At 43.0% G+C, this 21,951-nt stretch overlaps 1 protein-coding gene across 1 annotated transcript in view; it reads right to left on the bottom strand.

The window, feature by feature from the left end:
• Positions 1-21,951, bottom strand: part of LOC140467161 (differentially expressed in FDCP 6 homolog) — a 156,050-nt gene that overhangs the window by 99,620 nt on the left and 34,479 nt on the right. The window contains exon 2 of the mRNA XM_072563290.1: positions 3,503-3,643. Within this exon, the coding sequence (XP_072419391.1) occupies positions 3,503-3,643 (141 nt within the window). The remainder of the gene's footprint in view (positions 1-3,502; positions 3,644-21,951) is intronic.

Here is a 21,951-nt window from a genome sequence, read left to right on the forward strand (position 1 = left end):
CATGTGATCTGCACCACTGAACAATTCTACAGGGTCAACATTCTGTTGCAGGGGAACAGTAAACATGATCTCATATTGTTTCACCTTGAGGCAAAATATAAAAGGAGACCCTACAACACTGAGAAAACGCTGGTTCTCTCAATCGCCCAGATTCTGCCTCATATGGAATTTGTTTCAGATGTACTGAATAACGGACTCCATTCAGACAGTTGATGGGGGGGAGCCAGTGGATGTGGCTTATTTGGACTTCCAGAAGACTTTTGACAAATTTCTACATAAGAGATTAACATGTAAAATTAAATCATATGGGATTGGGGGTAGTGTGCTGAGATGGATAGAAACTAAGCAGGAGGCAGGTTTAATCTGGTTGAGTGAAGTGGGAAGGTGGTTTAAAGTCATTTAACCCTGTTCAGAAAAACCAGGAAACGGGTTATGCTAACCTGGTTAATGATCTGCATCCCACCCTCCCTCTCTCTCATAGGGGATGACACGGTGACCCAGTGGTTAACACTGTTGCCTCACAGTGCCAGGGACACAGGTTTGATTCCAGCCTTGAGTGACTGTCTGTGTGGAGTTAGTACATTCTTCCCATGTCTGTGTGGGTTTTCTCCAGGTGCCCTAGTTTCCTCCCATAGTCCAAAGATGTACAAGTTAGGTGAATTGGCCATACTATATTGCCCATAGTGCTTCAGGGATGTGCAGGTTAGATGCATTAGTCAGGGGTACATGTAGAGTAATAGGGTAGGAGAAATGGATCTGGGTGGGTTACCTTTGAGGGTCAATGTGGATTCTATGAAATTTTTTTGCAGATAGGAGACAAATTGTCGGAATAAATAAGTTCTTTTCTGAATGTCAGTCAGTGACTAGTTGGGTAGCACATTGACTGGTACTCGGAGCCCAGCTATTCACAGTATGCATTAATGATTTAGATGAGGAAATGAAATGTAATATTTTAAACCTGGATGGGAGGGTGAGCTTTGAGGAGGATGCAGAGATGTTGCATTTTGAATTGGATAGTCTGAGAGTCAGGGCAAAATGTGGATAAATTTGAGGTTATCTACTTTGATAGCAAAAATAGGAAGCAGATTATTATTTGAATGGCTGTAAACAGAGAGAGGGGAATGTTCAATGAACCTGGGTGCCTCTTGCACTAGTCACTGAGGATAAGTGTGCAGGTGCAGAAAGCAGTAAAGAAAACAAACTATATGCTGGGCTTCATAGTGAGGGGATTCAGGAACAAGGGTATCTTAGTACAATTATATAAAGCATTGGTGAGGCCAAGTCTGGAATATTCCTGATGAATGGCTTTTGCCCGAAATGTTGATTTTCCAACTCCTGGGATGCTGCCTGACTTGCTGTGCTTTTCCAGCACCACTCTAATGTAGATTCTGATTTCCAGCATCTGCAGTCCTCACTTTTGCCAAGTCTGGAATACTGTCTGCAGGTTTGGGCTCCTTATCTGAGGAAGGATGTTCTTGCTAGAGAGGGAGTGCAGCAAAGGTTTACCACATTCATTCCTGAGAATGGCAGGACTGATTTCCAAGGAGAGGTTGAGTCAGTTGGGATTGCACTCATTGAAGTTTAGAAAAATGAGTAGTGAGGGGGGGCCGAAATCTGATAGAAACCTATAAAATTCTAACAGGACTAGACAGGTTAAATGCAAGAAGGATGTTCCTGAAGGTAGGGAAGTACAGACCAGGGTCATAGTTTATAAGATAAAGGGATAAACCTTTTAGGACTGAAATAAGGAGAAATTTCTTCACCTAGAGAATGATAAGCCTATGGAATTTGTTACTACAGAAAGGGGCTGGATTAGGATATTGACCTCACTGATCAGCCATAACCATACTGTATGATGGAGAAGCCTCAAGGGCTGCTTCCTATTCCCTATGTTTCTATGTATCCCTCTCAGTTGCCTGCCATACTGTAACCTGAACGTACCCGTGCAGATTCTATACAAACTAACTCTTGTAAATTACCATATGTCTGTTTTCTGCTGTCAATATTACAAGCCACCCATCAATTTAAACAAATTAGCTCCACACTGTAAATAAAAATGGAGGGATATCAGTCAGGGTCTTTGCTGTATCCAATACACTCAGTCATGCCTTGATACCATGTGGGAGGAACTCAATTGCTGAAGACTAGAAGTTTTCATAGTTGGTCCTTAGAAGAATGGAGAGGTGGATTATCCACTCAGTTATTGCGATTGAAGGGAGTTGCAAACACTTCGACTTGTCCTTTGCACTCATGTGCTGTGCATCACCATTGAGGATAGGCACGTTCAAGGAACATCTCCATCACATGAATTGTTTAATTGTCCACCATAGTACTTGACTAGGTGAGACAGGGTTGCAGATCTTTGAACTAACCAGCATATACACCTGTGTTATGGCTTTACACATTGGCACTTCAGTTTTAGAATTGCCCGGTGCTGTTCTTGTTATGATCTCCTACACTCCTCATTGAGCCAGACTGTCCCCTGGTAATGATAGATTGAGGGATAAGCAAAGCTATGTGGTTACAAATTTGCTGCTGCAAATGGTTCACAATCCTTTACAGATGCCCAGTTTTGAACGTGCTAGCTGCTCTGAATCAAAGTTATTTAGCAGAGTAGGATATTTTCCTAAGGTTGCATTTAAGATATGCTAAATAAGAACATGGGAGAAAGAGTGTTACATTATGCTGCTGGGGTTAGTGAAGAACAAGGGGAAGAGGTCCATGTAGATCATAAATATTGACACAAACCTGTTTCTGGTCTGTACACTCAAAAGTTAAATTCAAATATTTCTATACAATTAACTCTATTCAAGGAAAACTCAGAGCCTTTTGTATTTCATGCTCAGAGCCCAGCTCATCATATTGAACACCTCACAGGAACAACCTATGCACTTGACAGAAAGGTGACAAGGGAAGTTCAGAGTTAACACAGAATTTGATTTAAAACTGGATACTAGTGGACACTTATTTCAACATGTTCAGTCAAGAAAATCCAATCAGTTTTGACACATTCTTCAGTAAGTGCATCAGAACCGAAAAAAAACTGTCCCTGTTAAACACAGTTCTTGTGCTTCTTGGATTCGTATCAAATTGCATACCTAAAAATAAAGACTATTTTCCCAATTATATATGAGCTGAAACACAGCTAACATGCAACAAAAAAAATTTATGTTGACACTGGAAATACAGATTACATATAGCTCACAATTAAATGGAGACAATTTAAATACAAAGCATTTAAATTAATAGCACGTATAGCATGGAAAGCATTTATTAAAAGCACAGGAATTGTCACTAAATTCAGAATTCCCAAAACAGTGAGCGTGCAAGTCTTATAAAGTCATCTGAGAAAAGCTGCTGTTCGATGGGCTGCCTCCTGTTTGACCGCACTACGTGAGCAGCGAGACACTGTTCACATTTAGTTTCCTACCCACCTTAAACAATCCAAAAATCACAATTCTAAACAGAGAGAATAAAGTATACACGTTGATAATGAAGTTACCTTATCTAGGATGTATTTGTTGAGATATGGCATATAACCCTGGCTGGAGACAGGCCCATCGTCGTCATCTCTGAAATGCTCTTCAAGTGCCACTGGGTCATGTGGGATGTGCAAGACTGTACAAAGATTATGAGACAAGACCTAGAGAACAGCAACAAACACAAGGTTAGTCACTTCCATTGAGAATCTCAAGGCTCTGGTTTTCCCTTGAATAGAGTTTATTGTATAGAAATATTTGAATTTAACTTTTGAGTCAATTAGGCTCAAGTCCTGCATCTATTTACTTAGAAGTGTTGTCAGACAGACAACTGTGAAATACTTCTTACACAATTCTAAACAAGCTATATCTAATTTTCTCTCATTACCCATTCCAATTGCACCATGCTGTTAAATTAAAAACAGCTAATGCGATGATAAGCAGGGTATCAAACAGATTCTTTAAAGTTTGCACAATTTCAGTTAAAGTACAGCTGCTGGTTTTCTTTACCAGAAGTCATTTCTTCAACTCCCCTTCACAAGCTCTCATCGAATTTGTTTTCACTGCACTCTCTAACAGTGCATGTCAGATTCTAAGTATTTGTTGCGTAAAAAGATATCAAGTGATGTAAGGGCCAACGTTTTCACACAGAGGGTGGTGCTATTATGGAATGAGCTGCCAGAGAAAATGGTGGAGGCTAGTAAAATTACAGCATTTAAAAGGCAACTGGATGGGTATATGAATGTAGGAAGGGTTTAAGAGGGATATGGGCCAAATGCTGGCAAATGGGACTAGATTAGGTTAGGATCTCTGGTCGGCATGGACAGGTTGGACTGAAGGGTCTGTTTCCGTGCTGTACATCTCTGTGACTAAACATTTTTCCTCATGTTACTGCCAGTTCTTTTGCAAACCACTTTAACTTGGCCTCTCTGGTTCTTACTCCATCCATTCAGCAGAATAATTTATCCTTATCTATTCTGTCCAGACCCCCATGGCTTTGAGCAATTCTGTCAAATCTCCTCTCAGTCTTCTTCAAGGAGAACACGAGCTTCCCTGAAACAAAAGCAATACACTTTGGACAATGAAAATCTGAAATTAAAACAGAAAATTCTGGAAATGCTCAAGGGGTCTGATGGCATCCGTGAACAGTGAAACAGGCTAATGTTTCAGGTCAGATGAAAGGTCACAGAGCTGGAACATTAATGTTACATTAGGGTGTAAATATTTTCAAAGATTTAACACTGAGGAGTGATTGTAATATTCATTCATAGGAGGTGGGTATCACTGGCTAGACCAGCATTTGCTGCCTATCTCCAACTGTACAGACGGCAGTTAACAGCCAACCACATTGCTGTGGGTCTGGAGTCAAATGTAGGTTGGAATAGATAAGGACAGCAGATTTCCTTCTCTAAAGCACCATCCACTGTCATGCTGCTATGTGTGTTTAACAGAGCAATATCCAGATGTTCAATTAAGCAGTAAAAAACTAACAGAGATTTACAAGTGTTTTATTATAAATCTACGGTTTAGCACAAACACCAGTTTCTAGCTTTCCCTTTTAGATCCTGTCCCTGACCATGAGATAATTTGCACACTGGGGAAGAACCTAGCTTTTTTTAAAAAATAAAATTTTCAAAAATCCCCCACCAAATCAACCAATTAAGTTAAACAAATAAAAACAATTAGAAGCTCTGCCCATCAGGGGCTGTGTAACAATAACAAAAATTAAGACAGGAGGAGCCCGGAAGGGACCAAATGAAAATTCGGGTGGTGGTGGAAATTATGATGGCCAGCCTCTGAGGTGCCCGCCTCCCTCTTAAGACCTCGAGAATAGGAACCCTGCTTTTTATAAAATATTATTTATTTTTATAATTTATTTTTCACCCAATTGGCTGATTAAACAAATAAACTACAAGCAGAAACAGAGATTGCTGGAGAAACTGGCAGCTCTGACAGCAGTGACTCAGTGGTTAGCACAGTTGCCTCCCAGTGTCAGGGACCTGAGTTCGATTCCACTCTTAGCCGACTGTCTGAGTGGAGTTTGCACATTCTATCTATACGTGCGTGGGTTTCCTCTGAGCGCTCTGGTTTCCTCCCACAGCCAAAAGATGTGCAGGTTGGTTGGATTAGCAATGGGAAAAGCAGGGTGGGGAGTGGGTATGGGTGGGAATACTCTTTGGAGGGTCAGTGTGAACTTGATGGGCCGAATGGCCTGCCTCTAAACTGTAGGGATTCTATGCTGCCAGAACAAAGCAAAGGTAATGTTGAGTCCAGTGAATTGTCACCAGAGTGGTTAGCAGCTGAAGAATGAGGTGGGGAGGTGGGGGCGGGGGGCAGAATAAGTGGAGAGGGGAGCAAGTGGAGACGGACCCAGAGAGAGTGAGAGAGATGTGAAGGTAGATAAACAAGGAAATAATGGATAGCAGGTAGAGACAGAAAAAAAGCTGAATAAGTGATAATAAGAGCTAAGAGTAGGAGAAAATGAGTGGGCTGTTCTGATATAATGCAACCCACATGTGATAATGGGCCTAGCAGTACACGGGAATGTGTAACTGTGCTAAAAACAAATTCTGCCATAACAGGACTAGTGTGGGGGTTGGTAAAAAATAAATGAAAGAATGGAATCAGGCTCTAAAGTTATTGAACTTGTTGTTAAGTCCTAGAGGCTGCAGGGTCCCAAGCGGAAAATGAGGCGTTGTTCTTCGAGTTTGTATTGAAGCTTGATGGAACACTGCAGCAGACCTAAGACCATAAAACATAGGAGCAGAAATTAGGTCATTCATCCCATCAGATCCACTCTGCCATTCAATCATGGCTGATAGGTTTCTCAACTCCATTCTCCCGCTTTCGCTCAGTAATCTTTGATCGTCTTGATACTCAAGAACCTATCTATCTCAGTCTGAAATATACTCAATGACCTAGAAATGACAGAGATGTTGGCATGGAAACATGGTGGTGTCGAAAGCCTGGTGCTGGAACAGCACAGCATGTCAGGCAGCAAAGGAGGAGCAGGAGGCTTAACGTTTCAGGCATAAGCCTGTATCAGGAAGCGCTGGTGAAAGGCTTATTGCCCAAAACATCGATTCTCCTGTTCCTCGGATGCTGCCTGACCTGCTGTGCTTTTCGAGCAACACACCCTCGACTCTGATCTCCAGCATCTGCAGTCCTCACTTTCTCCTGGTGGAAACATGATGGTCTGGTGAAGCAGTGGACAACTAGAAGCTTGAGGGAGACAGAACATAAGCATTCTGCAAAGCAATCGCCTGGTCTGTTTCTCGTTGCCCCAGTGTAGAGAAGACCATGTTATGAGTAGCGAATAGGGAGACTAGATTGAGTGAAGTGCAGGTAAATCGCTACATCACCAGGAAGGTGTATCTGGGGCCTTGGAGTGTGAGGGGGATTGAAGTAAAAAGTGCAGGTGTTACACCTCCTGTGACTGCAAGGGAAGGTGCCGAGGGGCTGTGGGTGGTGTTGGGAACGAGGGAGGGTGGATAAGGCTGTCCCGGAGAAATGGTCCCTGCAGAATGCTGACAAGGGAGGGAAGGGGAAGGTGTGGCTGTGGTGGCATCCTGCTGGAGGTGGCAGAAATGATGGCTCAAAATCCTTTGGACGCAGGGGCTGGTGGGGTGGTAAGTGACAACCAGAGGACCCTATCATTGTCGAGAGGGGGAAGGGGAAGGGCGAGGGCAGAAGTGCGAGAGATGACTCAAACACAGCTAAGGGCCTTGTCAACCAGGGTAGCAGGAAACCTTCAGTTGAGTAAGATGGTGGATATTTCAGAGGACCTTCTGCAGAAGGTGGCATCAGAACAAATGCGATGGGGGTGGAGAAACGGAGAGAATGAATGGAGTCTTTACAGGAAGCAGGGTGATAGGATGTTCTGAAGAGGGGTCACTGGACCCAAAACGTTAACGCTGACTTCTCTTCACAGATGCTGCCAGACATTCTGAGCTTTTCCAGCAACTTCTGTTTTTGCTTCTGATAGGATGTATTGTCGAGGTAACTGTGGGGGTCAGTAGGTTTGTAATGGATGTCATTGTCCAGCCTATCCCCCAAAACGGAAAAAGAGTTGTTGAGGAAGGGAAGAGAGGAGTCAGAGGTGGACCAGGTGAAGGCGAGTGTGAGGTGGAAATTGGAGGTGAAATTAATGAATTTTTCCAACTCCAGTCAAGAGAATAAAGCAACACTGATGGGGCCATTGATGCACTGCAGAAAGAGTCGTGGGTGGAGGCCCGAGTAGTACTGGAACAAGGAATGTTCCACATCCTCCACAAAGGGACCACCATAACGAGGGCCCATGGGGGCTTTGACCTGAAGAAAGTGAGAGGAATTAAAAGGAGAAGCTATTAAGAGTAAGGATGAGCTCAGCCAGGCAGAGGGTGATGATGGATGGGGATAGTTCAGGCGGTCTTTCCTGGAAGAAGTGAAAAGTCCTGAGAGCTTCCTGGAGGGGGATGGACATATAAAAGGGATTGCATGTCCATGGTGAAACAGGCACTGGCTAGAGCTCACAAACTGGAAGTTCTGAAACCACATAAAGCATCAGAAGAATCATGGATATAAGTGAGGAGGGACTGAACACGGAGTAAAAAAAAAGTTGAGTTGAGGTAGAAAGAGAGGAGCTCCTTGGGACAGGTGCAGGCACAATCAATTGGGTTCCTGGGCAATCCTGTTTGTGGATATTTGAGGAGAAGGCAGAAGCGGGCTTTGTGGGTTAGGAGCTGGGAGGCTGTCCAGGGACATACCCAGACCAGGTGAGTTTAGTTACAATCATGGCCTGATGCACAATGGTGGGGCCATGTTCCAGGGGGAGGTACGAGCAGGTAAGAAGCACTGCATGAGAATCCAGCTCGCTAGGTATTTTTAATCAATACTCCAGATACACCAAGTCTCATGGCTCAGAGGTAGGGACCCTAAAAGTATAGTCACCATAGTACTACCAGACAATAAGCTCCTCTCTCATGAGCAAGAAAGCGAGAGCGAGGGAGTCCTTGGTGTAGGAATTGAACCCATATTGTTTGTATCACTCTACAATGCAAAGCAGCTGTCCACCTAACTGAGCTACCAACCACTACCACCGTGCCACAGTAGCCCTTGAGAAACCAGCTGGGATTGTTTTGGATACCTGCCACTTTCAGCCATTAAGAGCACCATGAGCCACGAGAACCCAGCTGTTAAATATAATGTCCAATGGCCATAACCCACTCTCAAACTACCTCGCAGCTGGTCTAGTTGACCTTGGGAAACTGACCTAAAGCAGACTGGGTGAGAGAACAGCTAAAGACCTCAAAGGATTAAGACCAGCATGCAGGTCATTGCCATAATCCTAGGTTATAGTCAGTTGCTATCATGATTAAAGGCAGAAATGTTTTCTCATTAAACTATCAAATGGTTTCTCTTTGGCATAGTAGATCAAACAGGCCCTGTAGATTCCTACCACAAGAGAGGATGATGGCAGTAAATCTAGCAGAGAGCTCAGACAACATGGTGAGATGTGGTGTGGATTCACCTAACAGCAGTTATGTTTCTTCTCCCTCCACAGATAGTTGCAGTCTTGCTGCACATTTCCTGCAGTTACTGTTTTATTCCCAGCTTCTCACTTTCCAAGAAACTGAACTCCGTTATCACTGAAACCATTCTTGTTATTCATTCTGACACCCTAAAGCCTTTGCGTCATTCCTAAAAGGTGGTATCCAAATTGGCACACAATACTCCAGTTGATTCAGTATAACCTCTGCTCTCGTACTCTCTGCCCCTATTTCTGGAAAATCATGGATCTTGATTTTTTTAGCCACTTTCTCAACCTGCCTCTCAACTCAGTAACTTGTCCACACAAACCTCCAGATGCCTCTGTCCCTGACCTCTCCAAAGAACGTGAATACTAAAACGGTGGATGTAAAACTATTTACTCTCTCACTTTCACTAAAATTACAACACTTTTGCAAGAGATGGGGATTTCTTCCAAGGTCTTGATCATTTTTTCTTCCATCAAATAATATTATTGAACAGATCATTTGGTCAGTCACCTCACTGCTATTTGTGTGATCCTGCTGCACACAAATTGGAAACTGTATTACATCAGTGATTACATTCCATAGGCTTTGAACTCCGCAGTGACTAACTCACCTCTTGTCTCTCCAAAGCCTGTGCAGAGTGTGATGGAATACCCCTCACCTGCCTAGATTGGTGTAGCTCCAACAACACTCAAGAAGTTTGACACTATCCAGGACAAAGCACCACATCCACAAATATCCACTTCTTCCACCTCTAACACTCCGTGCATATGATCTACATGGTGCACTGCAGAAATTCAAGATCCTTAAGACAGTACCTTCCAAACCCACAAACCAGTTTCATCTTGAAGGAAAAAGGGCAGCAGATACGTGGGAACACCACCACCTACAGATTCTCAGCCAAGCCACTCACCATCCTGACTTGGACCTACTGTTGTCTCTTCAGTGTGACTGGATCAAAATTGCAGAGTTCCCTCCCTAACAGCACTTTCAGTTTACCTACACCAAATGGGCTGCAGCAGTTAAAGAAGACAGCTCAGCACCACCTTCTCAAGGACAATGAGTGATGGGCAATTAATACTGACCAGCCAGTGACACCCACATCTCATGAATGAGAAAAAAAAAAGGCTAGGAAGTGCTTTGGAACATCTTGAGGTCACAAATGGCATTATGAACAGTTCACCCTCTGAATGCACATGCAAACCAAAGTGAACGGTTGATAGCAAAAAATAAGTCAGGTAGGAGATAAGGAGGTTACATCTGTTGGCTGAACAAACAGTAAAGTCAATGAGGCATGCAGCAGGAAACTTAAAGCCTTAATCAAGACATTAAGGAAACGCCTAAGGGGAAGTATTTGGGGCACTAGTGTATCATAGATATGAAATAATCCCAAGGGTATTTTAGATTGGCTCTCCATTTAAAGTCAGTAGAGGTGATAATTGGTTGGTTTCTAAAACTTGTGAGCAAACTACAAAGCCAGTTTCACACCCAGGTGGTAAGTGGTAAATTGATAGTCAATGGTTGTTCTTGAGTGATCAACTCAGAAAGCTGCATATTTGATGCTTAGTCTTCTCTGACCTGTGCAGGATAGGGACTGGGCACCAGAGTGATGAAGAATATGTCTTCCCTCTCAAATCCAGAGACTGAGAGGCTCTAAACAAAATGTTTGGCTTGAAAACAGCTGAATCATCCAAAACAGTCATCAAGCTTGAATGTACCTTGTCAGAAGTGATGCACACTCCAAATATTAAACCATCAATGTAAGAAAACTGTTGCGCAGCATTATAAATATTAGTCTTCATTTTGAGAATGATCAAAGGACAGAAGGGTATGGTCACTTCATGAAGCAATTTCAAAATCTTAAATATAGAATGTATGACTGGTCTGTACCAAATGTAAAAGGTCTTGCATTCGGAATTAGGACATGCTTTTATTCCGCTGTTGCAATCTCCATTCCATACCACTTGATCATTTAGCTCCAATCCTGCTGACGCACTGGGTTCTCAAACTTGAAATGCTTGTGAGATGAATGTTAACCAATTAATTGTTTGATCCCTACGCATAACAATCAATCAGAAGTACAAGTGGAACGATGTCTAAGCTGGACTGAAGGGACCATGGCTCAACATTTACATCAACTCCATTTTCCATGTCTTAACACCAAATACTTTTATTCCCTTAGACAGTCCAAAAATCTACCATTCCCAATCTTGAATATACCCAAAAATCAACCATCCTTATTCCTCTGGAGTAATGGATTCCAAAGACTCACAACCTTTTGGGTGGAGAATTTGCTTATTCGTTCATGGCTCTGAGCATCATTGTCAAAAGCAGCATTTATTACCATCACGTGAGAAGGTTGTGATGAGCTGCCTTCTTAAACCACGGCGGTCTGTGGGGGCTAGGCACAACCACCATGTTCATAGGGACCTGGTTCCAGAGTAGCAGCAAAGGAAGCATTTTAGTTCCAAGTTAGGATAGTATGAAACTTGGAGGGGACTTGAAGATAGTGGTGTTTTCATTGCACTTGCTATTCTTCCTAAAGTTGTGGAAGTCATGGTTTAGAAGGTGTTGTTGAAGGAGCCTTTTAGATGGGACACACTTATCACTGTGCACTGGTGATGGGGGGAGTGAAGACTTAAAATTATGGAGTGGGGGCTAATCAAAGGGCTGCTTTGAATTGAATGTTGTTGAGTTTCTTGAGTGGTGTTGGAGCCACACTTATCAAAGCAAGTAGAAAATATTCATCACATCTCTAAATTATGCCTTATAAGTGACAGCAGCTTTGTGGAATTAGGAGGTGAGTCACTTGCAGCAGACTTCCCAGCCTCTAACCTGCTCTTCTACCCAGTGTCATGTTCACAAGGGCACAGATCAGTTACCAGATTCTCATCAAACATGGAGCCATTGAACTGATGATATTAGATGAGGTTGGTCCATCACTGCTGATAGGTTGACAGCATGGTAATGGCTGGATTGGATTTGAATTTCTTTTTGTGAACATGACATATTGAACAATTGTCCACTTGGTTGCTATATCACTGTGCGTTGTACATTGTACTGGAACAGCTTGGCTAGATCTACACCTAGCTCTGGGGTACAAACCTTCAGCACTCAAGCTGAGCTGTTGTCAAGGCCCGTTACCCTGGCATTATCCAGCGTCATTGATTAACATGAGACAGAGTGAATCGAATTGGCTGAAGACTGCCATCAGTGATGCTGGGGAGCTTGGGAAAAGGCCAAAATGGATCACCAATGAGATAGTTTAGGTTGAAACGGTAAAGCATTGTTTTTTGTTGTGATGCGGTGGGCTCCCCCACCATTCAGGTGGGTATGTTTACAAAGCCTCCTCCACTGGTTAGATCTTTAACCATCCACTACCATCGAAGACTGTATCGCACAACTGCAGAGCTTTTATCTGATCTGAGCATTGTGGAATCACTTAGCCTTCTATAGTATGCTACCTCTGTTGTACAGCATGCATATAGTTCTGCACCTTAATTTCACCAGATTGGCACTCATTTTTAGGAATGCCTGGTGCCACTACACATCTTGTTATTGCCCATGTTACACAACTCCCTTTAAGATTCAGCCCAAAGAGTTTCATAATTGGCCTATTGCTTCCAGCTTCAAAAGGATTAGATACAGATTCATAGATTATAGAAGACTCAAGAGGTATTAGTGCAACTACTAGGGCTAAAGTAACACAAATCCAATGTGATGGAGTCAATCTCTCAGGATGGATTTTCGGATGCTATCCTGATGCATGACAGTTGCTAGCAAGCACAGCAGCCCAGGCTGTGCACAGAGCAGATGTATCACTGCATGCAGTAGTTCTTGCTCAAGACTTCCAGTGATAAGGTGAGGACCAATTCAACTCCAGGCGAATCCACTAATACACAGCATCCAGTCACCTTGTGAACTAATGTTGCTGAGGATGTATGTGTGTGAAGCGCCAGTTTGAGATTAAGAAAAATCTGTCAATTCAAGGGGAAACTCTCTACCACTCCAACGCTCGAATGGTTTTCACAGAGAGCCACAAGGTGCATTGAAACATGAAGAATTCGATAGCGAGTGGGCTGTGTGGAGGGCGTGGGGAAAATGTGGTGAGAATAATGAAGCAGGGAAAGCAAATGAGCAGCCTCTTGTAGGATAGCTCCATGCACAGCTCTCAAAGCCGGGGAAGGCTTTGGTTCCATTCTCCCTTCATGCTGTCTTGCTTTTTCCCTCTTCCTTAGCAAACATTTTGCCACTTGAACATGGCTGAATAGGCCTGGAGAGTCTCACAATACTGGCAGCTGTCTCTGGATCAACCTGAAGCAATTTTTGACATGTCAATAGGGCAGCCTGGGATGACTCTGGTCGTGGTACACACTTCACCACATCTGTGTGCGCAGCTTGTACCCTGGATCACCAGAGCTGCCATCAGTCACAGGCTCCTATTAACAGACCCGAGCTCTCCCAGCAGCCATCCTGAAAATCTCCCCGTTTTCTCATTAATTCAAAAATTCCTGTGACACAAGGGCACCTTGAAGATGAAAGCGTTAACAGCAGCTGGGAAAGTCAAATATTTACTCAAAACTGTGGTGCTGATGACTGCAGGCAAGCAGAGCACTGAGCTGTACCCATTTCCTTTTGTGTGAATCATACTATTGAGTACCCAGGCCACTGGGAGCATGGGCCGTAACCCTCTGCACATTTGGAAGCCTGACAACGCTCCAAAAGACTCTTGACTGTTCATAGAGAGGAAGCTGAGCTTGAGGAAATTATGCATGTGACTTGCATTCATGCACAGTTAATATTTATAACCCCAGTGACCACAGCCCGTACCAACTCAACACAGTTCTCAGTGTTAAAGCTGCAGCTATGCACACAGCATGAAACACTGCTCTGCAGTATTCCTTGCGAGCAAACCCTATGCAAACACTGCATGCCAGACATGTGAGCTTACATGCACATTATAGCATGGGAGTACTGACATATGGATGAAACGCACGTTTAACTGTAGCCAAAAATCTTGTGGAAATATTAGGGGTTTCTCAATGGAAAGCCCATCACCAAACAGAAGGCAACATCACAAAATAACAATGAGAGCTCTTTAAATGTCACTGGTTGCAGGGTGGGAGGGAGGGAAGTGGCAAAAGTTTCACATGATCACCTGACAATATCACATATGTGTGCTTAATTAAATTGAGAGAAATTTCCTGACACAATTACTTGGTATTCATTCAATTAGCGATTACACACTCATTTGTATGTGCCCATTAGTGAGACTGTGGCTGATGCTGGAACACCCACCTGAGGTTCAAAGATAAGAGTGTAGGGAGCTGACAGCAGAGAGAGACTGACTATTCTCAGTAGAGTCCCTCTCACTTCCCATTGTCTTGTCCCTTGATCAGGTGCCAAATGCCTTTAAACCGAGTTCCCCAATTCATGCCCAGAGATAACAACATTTTACTTGTTAAGTGTGTCACTTGTTGACTGGCCCTGGGCATTGGAATGAGACTCTTAAGTGTTCATTCAGAGTCCAAACATGGGTCTTCCTGCTCCAAGTTACTCTGGTAAAGGTGACAATACTCTGAGCACGTTAATGACCTCTCAGTCATACCCCAGTGAAACATTACTGATGGAAAAGTTATTCCTGAAGAAGGGCTTATGCCTGAAACGTCCATTATCCTTCTCCTCGGATGCTGCCTGACCTGTGCTTTTCCAGCACTACACTCTTCGACTCTGATGGAAAAGTTAACTTGGCTTATCTTATCACAGGCGGGCAAACTTACTTCTAGCATTTTCTGTTGTCATTTCAAGCACTTACATAAAGCTTTCAGAAGCAAAATGTTGCAAGTTTGACTGTGAGGGTACAGGGGCTCAATTTCAAACTTTACTGATGGTTGGAAGCAATAAAGAGAAATAGCTCACAGGCTTGAAGATCACAGACAGGCTCGTGGACTGGGCAGACAATAGCTGATGAAATTCAACACAACTATTTGAAGTGGTACATTTTAGAATTAAGAATGAGGAGAGACAGCACTAACTAAATATTCATTGGAGTTTAGAAGAATAAGGGAGGTGGTGAGGATCTTGTAGAAACCTATAAAAATTCTCTCAGGATTCAACAGGTTAAATACACAAAGGATGTTCCTGATGACCAGAGAGTCGAGAACCAGGGGTCACTGACTAAAGGTACAAGGTAGGTCATTAAGGACTGAAGTGCAGACAAATGTCTTCACTCAGACAGTAGAGAGCCTGTGGAATTCTCTGTCACAGAAAGCGGCTGAGGCCAATATATTAAACGTTTTCAAGGAATGAGATGGATATAATTCTTAGGATTAATGGGGTTAGAGGATATGGCAAGAAAGTGGGAACACAGTACTGCCAAGATCATTGTGAATTGTGGAACAGGTTGAAGGGCTGAATGGTCTACTTCTGCTCCTATTTTCTACATTTCTAAGTAAGTTTAAAGGCAGTGTAAGAAGAGGATGTCTTGGGTTTGCAAGTCCTTTAGTTTTGAAATCATCAATCATCCCTGTTCTTTTACAGTGGGTGATGGAGTACTTTATGTTGCACTGTTAAGGTGGGAGCACAGAGTTCCCCGCCTCCTGTGAGCAAGGCTGTGTATTTGTACAAGTTACACAAACTGGAAAGAAGTTGCAGTTACCCAGTTAAAATCAAAGCAATATACATTGGTCACAGAAGCCATTCAATTTGGCTTAAAAAGTTTTTTTTAAAAACAGTTCCAAACTTGAAGACTTTAATTTACTCTTGAGTATCTAAGATGCTGCAAAGCAGACAGTTTATCTTAGGTAAAGACAATAACAGGCTTTTAGGAATGCACCATCACCCTTCTTCATTTCTGCTTTAACATGTATTGAAGTTCCAATCTGTGGTTTCCTCCAGTGCAGGCACTATCCATTATATGTAACAAGACTCAGATTATGGGGTTGCTCTGCATTCTATTTTGGGCTCTCTCTCTCTCTCTTTACTGCTTATTAAGTTATGAGTTGCTGGATTGGATTTTGGGGTATTTTTGGTTGCCTATTATCCACTGGAACACTAACCCACAAGGAAACAGCTGAGAGGAAGACGAATGGTTGATTATCATTTTGGTTATGGACTAGTTTCAGAGCAAGTAGGAGGAGCAATTATGAGGATCTCAGTGACATCTCAGGAGAACTCTCCAGCTGATTTTCCTACATTTGACATACCACTGGAAGTTCTTTGGATTCCTATGGAATAACGAAGAATTAGGCAAAGGGAAAAGAATCTTAATAAACAGGTAGCACAACTTCATATTAGCACTCTGATTAGAGACGAGACTTGAACACTGGTATTTAGTTAATAGGGACAGCATTTTAAAAACGAACAATGAAGATGTGGATTCATTACAAATCCTGCCAAAGCAGACATCTAAATAGACACAATCTGATGGGAGCTCAGCAAAATGCCCAAAAATAACATCAGCCTGAGTGAGTGGGATTAGATTCTAATTGAAAGTGTTTAAAAATGTGCACCTCACACTTTCCCCAAGTCCACAATAATCTAATAGATCCAGTAGTGTCAATGCGTAGGTGCCTGGATTATAAACTTGCAATTAAACAGCTAAATCTAACACTAAATTTTTGATTTTAAAAGATTTCGAGTACTATTAGGTCAATGAAAAGCTCAATCTTTTTTTCTCTGTCAAATTATAAAATACGATAGCAAAGTTTGTATTGATATAATTGTATTGATTATCCTTTTATAAAAATATGGTCATCACCGGCAAGGCCAACATTCGTTGTTCATCCGTAATTGCCATTCAGAGGATGGAGAGCTGCCTTCTTGAATTATTAAACTTCATCTGGTGTCGGTAAACTCAGTGCATTGTTTAAAAAAAAAGGGGGACATTCCAAAATTCTGTCCCAGCAACAGTGAAGAAACAGAAGGAATAGGAGGAAACCTACCATCCGAATTGGTAAGGTCATCATTGATCTGTTCCAGTCCTCAACTCCTCCTTCATGCTAGCTTACCACAGCCTTCAACCCCCTGACATTTTAAAATCTATCTATCTATATCCTCTTTAAATACATCCAATGATCTAGCCTCGACAACTCTCAGGGTGAAGAATTTGAGACGTTTAAGAGAACAATGGTTAGGCCACTTTTGGAATACTGCATTCAATTCTGGTCTCCCTGCTTTAGAAGGATGTTGAAAGGGTTCAGAAAAGATTTACAAGGATATTACCAGTGCTGGAGGGTTTCAGCTACAGAGAGAGGTTGAATAGGTAGAGGTTGTTTTCCATGGAGTGTCAGAGGTTTATAAAGTCATGATGAGGGGCATGGATAGGGTAAATAGACAAGGTCTTTTCCTCAAGGTGGGGAGGGGCAGGGAGGGGCAGAACTAGAGGGCATAGGTTTAGGGTGAGAGGGAAAAGACTTAAAAGGGACCTAAGGGGCAACATTTTCATGCAGAGGATGGTGAGTGTATGGAATCAGCTGCCAGTGGAAGTGGTAGAGGCCGGGACAATTACAACATTTAAAAGGCATCCGGATGGATATATGAATAGGAAGATTTAGAGGGATATAGGCCAAATGGGACGAGATTAATTTAGGATATCTGGTCAGCATGGACGAGTTAGATTGAAGGGTTTTGTTTCTGTGCTGTACAACTCTATGGTTCTAATTCCTTTCCATCTTAGTTTTACATGAATGTCTCCTTATTGTGCAATCATGACTCCCAGTTTGAGATTCCCCTACTAATGGAAACATCTTCTCAACATGAACCCTATGTTTTAAATGTATAGGAGTCACCGTCATCCTTGGGTAAATTTAGAAAGCGGGATGATACTCTACAGAATATAAAATGAAATTTAATAGACTAGGTAATGTTGCAAATATTCTACTTGGAAATTTCTAATTCAGTGCATGCTTTTAAAATTGTTGGATTGTTCCAAACCATCATACATGGATAGAGTGAACTGATATTTGACTTTCCTGAAAGAACATGTGTTTTTTGAGGACTAGTAATGTTAAAACCGCCATAATCCTACTGGACCATAAGGTTGCTCTCCCAAAAAGAGGACAGTCCTTCAATGGTAACCTCAACTGGTATGGAAATTGGATCCAGACTGTTGGCATCACACTGCAGGGGAAGCTAGATGTCCAGCCAACTGAGCTGACAGATCCTCATCTGTGGGGATGAACATGAAAATGGAAATGGAATTTAAGAAGTCATGAATAACTTTGGACCAACAGTCTTAAGTCATGTTAAGTGTGGTCAGGTCCTTACAGAAAGATAATTTTGCATCCAATAGGGAATAGGACAGAACCCCACTGGTCCTCACCTACCACCCCACCAACCTCCACATACAGCGTATCATCCATCGTCATTTCCGCCACCTCCAAAACGGACCCCACCATCAGGGATACATTTCCCTCCCCTCCCCTATCAGCGTTCCGAAAAGACCACTCCCTCCGTGACTCCCTCGTCAGGTCCACACCCCCCACCAACCCAACCTCTACTCCCGGCACCTTCCCCTGCAACCGCAAGAAATGCAAAACTTGCGCCCACACTTCCCCCCCCTTACTTCCCTCCAAGGCCCCAAGGGATACTTCCATATCCGCCACAAATTCACCTGCACCTCCACACACATCATTTACTGCCTCTGCTGCACCCGATGTGGCCTCCTCTATATTGGGGAGACATGCTGCCTACTTGCGGAACGTTTCAGAGAACACCTCTGGGACACCCGGACCAACCAACCCAACCACCCCGTGGCTCAACACTTCAACTCCCCCTCCCACTCCACCAAGGACATGCAGATCCTTGGACTCCTCCATCGCTAGACCATAGCAACATGACGGTTGGAGGAAGAGCGCCTCATCTTCCTCCTAGGAACCCTCCAGACACAAAGGATGAACTCAGATTTCTCCAGTTTCCTCATTTCCCCTCCCCCCACCTTGTTTCAGTCCCAATCCTCGAACTCAGCACCGCCTTCCTAACCTGCAATCTTCTTCCTGACCTCTCCGCCCCCACCCCGGCCTATCACCCTCACCTTAACCTCCTTCCACCTATCGCATTTCCAATGCCCCTTCCCCAAGTCCCTCCTCCCTACCTTTTATCTTAGCCTGCTTGACACACTTTCCTCATTCCTGAAGAAGGGCTCATGCCCAAAACGTCAATTCTCCTGCTCCTTGGATGCTGCCTGACCTGCTGCGCTTTTCCTGCAACACATTTTCAGCTCCAATAGAGAATAGGCCAGCAAAGTTTAATTGATTGTGCATGGAGACTAATACCTGATGATATACTGAAATGGAGTACTCTGATGAAACAGGCTGCAACTAAGAAATCTTGCAAGCAACTAAAACACTGAAGCAATTAAATTTTAAGAAATAGTGATCCAGATGATGTGAAGCTTGTCCTTTTTTCCAGGAATGCCTCACATGCCAGTCTTCTGACTGGCTCTGTGTGTCCAGTAGAGTTTATCATATTCTTATAGTGTGAAAGAATAATAAATATTGTTTAATGACCTGCAAGACCAAGGCAATAAAAAGCAGATCCAAGTTAGAGGTTACCCTTCAGGAACACAGCAGTGACCAAATTACTGCCATACCTTGGAACTAGCTAAAAATGAGGAAGAGGTTTTCTAGCATCAGGAGAAAGGCAGGAGCTCTGTCTTTTGCCTACATTTCTTTTGGAAGTCTACCAAGTGTGCCACAAATCAAAGTTAGGAACTCATACATCCCGTAATATATGACTTCAAGCACTGCACATGGCCATTTGTTCTCAAGTAGATGCACTTTCACTGTGTCAAAACAGGAAGGCACATCTTTCTTTCAGATAAACCAGTGGTCAAGAACAGCACACAAAGGTTCAGATCTCCAGTCTCCTCTGTGGCTGACGGTATTTTCAGTGAAATCAATAGCAGTGGATTCACAGCCTATTCATGGCTTCCCAATAGGCATTAGACAGCATTGCATCTGCTGCAAAAACACATGAACAATGACTTTACCCAATAAAGACAATATGGTTGACCCTGGGCTTTCGATGTGCCATTTCCGTTATATTGGTCAGAAGGTTGGAGGAGTTTGACCTTCAGCCTAAGAGACATTATTGCTGCTTCTCACAAACTTCCAAACTGAAAAAAAGTTGCGCTCATGCAATTAATGGCTCCTTTCCACTTTGAAAGTGAAGGTTGTGTTGCTCCCTGCAACTTGAGTAATCGCATTTGCTGGATACTTTATGCAATGCAGCTCTCTTCGTGTAGTATGTGCCTTCACCATCAAGAGATGATCTCAGTATAGTCTTATCGACTGCTTGGAGTCCTGTCCCAAATGGATTCTGTGGGTGAAAGTTGTGGTACATGTTTCAACTGTCAGACTACCAGCCTTTGATGAAGGGGAGGCAGTAAAGACAGATCCCCCAGCACGTATCTGTGGAGCGTGGGGGTGAGTGGTAACAAGTGTGGAAAATCTGCCTCTCATGCCACTGCATATATATTTGTTCTTTCCACAGAACTGCTGCTGTTTTCGAAATCATTGGCTAAAGTCTCAACACTCTATTGAAACTCTCCCCAGCCAGCCACAGATAATCTGCCACTGTCACTCGCAAACTGATGCCAAGAGAAGTAAACATGCTTCTGACTTATCCTTCTCAGCTACGTGGCACAGAGAAAGGACTTAACTTTGAGTATTGTTGGGAAAGTCTTAAAGTACAACGCATGTCCTCTAATTTACAGGGCTGCTTGTGTGGAGGTTGTGCCTTCCAGCTAGCTACTATTAAACCAAAAACACAACCAAAAGACTTGTTTCTCTGGTTTCTTGCTTGTAAACCCTTTATTCAGAGCAAGAAGAGAAGTCACTTTCAATCCCGGAGCAGTTCAGAGTGTTCAAGGAAAGAATGGACAATGAGTGAGAAGCAGGGCCAAACTTGGTGATTGGCCTGCATAATGAAGTGACTGACATCCTCTGTACCCCATCACACTTGAAGAACATACACTTTGTGATGTCTAAGGAACTGTACCATAGAAAAAATACAGTTGTGATTTGGTACTGAGAGGTGGGACAAAGAGCCAGGAGGACCAACCACGATTGGCCTTTTGCCTCCTTGGAATTCCCACATGAGGGAGGCACTTTACAATAGTGGAAGTCAAATAAGCAACTTCATTTATTAATAGTTAAATTGTGCTCAATATTTTAAGAATCAATCGAAAAAATGCCCAAATTTCCAAGTTGTGTGTTCACTATAATATTTGTGTCTGCCCTTAGCAAGGCAAGGGTGTGTGTTTATGGCAGCTATACTCAGGAACTTCACCAATTCTTTGTTTCAAAATATTACCACTCCATGCATCTACTGAAGCGTGGCCAGCATTGCAATAACTATTCAATAACTGTGTCCAGTTCTTAAGCTAGAGAGGGTTCAGAAGAGATTTAAAAGGATGTTGCCGGGAATGGAAAGTTTGAGTTATAAGGAGAGGCTGGATAGGCCGGGACTTTTTTTATCCCCTGCAGTATGGGAGATCGAGGGGTGACCTTAAAACTTTATAAAGTCATGAGGGGCATAGATAAGATGAACAACAGGTTTCCTTTTCCCGAAGGTGGGGGCACATTTGTAAGGTGAGAGAAAAAAAGATTGAAAAATGATGAGGAACAATTTTCTTTACACGGAGTGGTTTGTATGTGGAATGAACTTCCAGACGAAGTGGTGGACACAGGTACAGTTCCAACATTTAAAAGACATTTGGATAAACAAAAAATGTTTGGAGGAATATGGGCCAGCGCGGGCAGGTGGGATTAGTTTAGATTGGGATTGTGATCGACATGGACTGGTTGAACTGAAAGGTCTGTTTCTGTGCGGTATGACTCCACAATTTTAAAATGTTACCCTTTCTTGACCCTTTCTCAGGAAGTGACACTGGATACATGCTGAATATATTGAGCAAGCTTTGTCCAACACTTAAACTTGGAAGGGTACACTCCAGC

The sequence above is a fragment of the Chiloscyllium punctatum genome, chromosome 45 (genome assembly GCF_047496795.1).
Source record: "Chiloscyllium punctatum isolate Juve2018m chromosome 45, sChiPun1.3, whole genome shotgun sequence".
Taxonomy (NCBI): domain Eukaryota; kingdom Metazoa; phylum Chordata; class Chondrichthyes; order Orectolobiformes; family Hemiscylliidae; genus Chiloscyllium; species Chiloscyllium punctatum.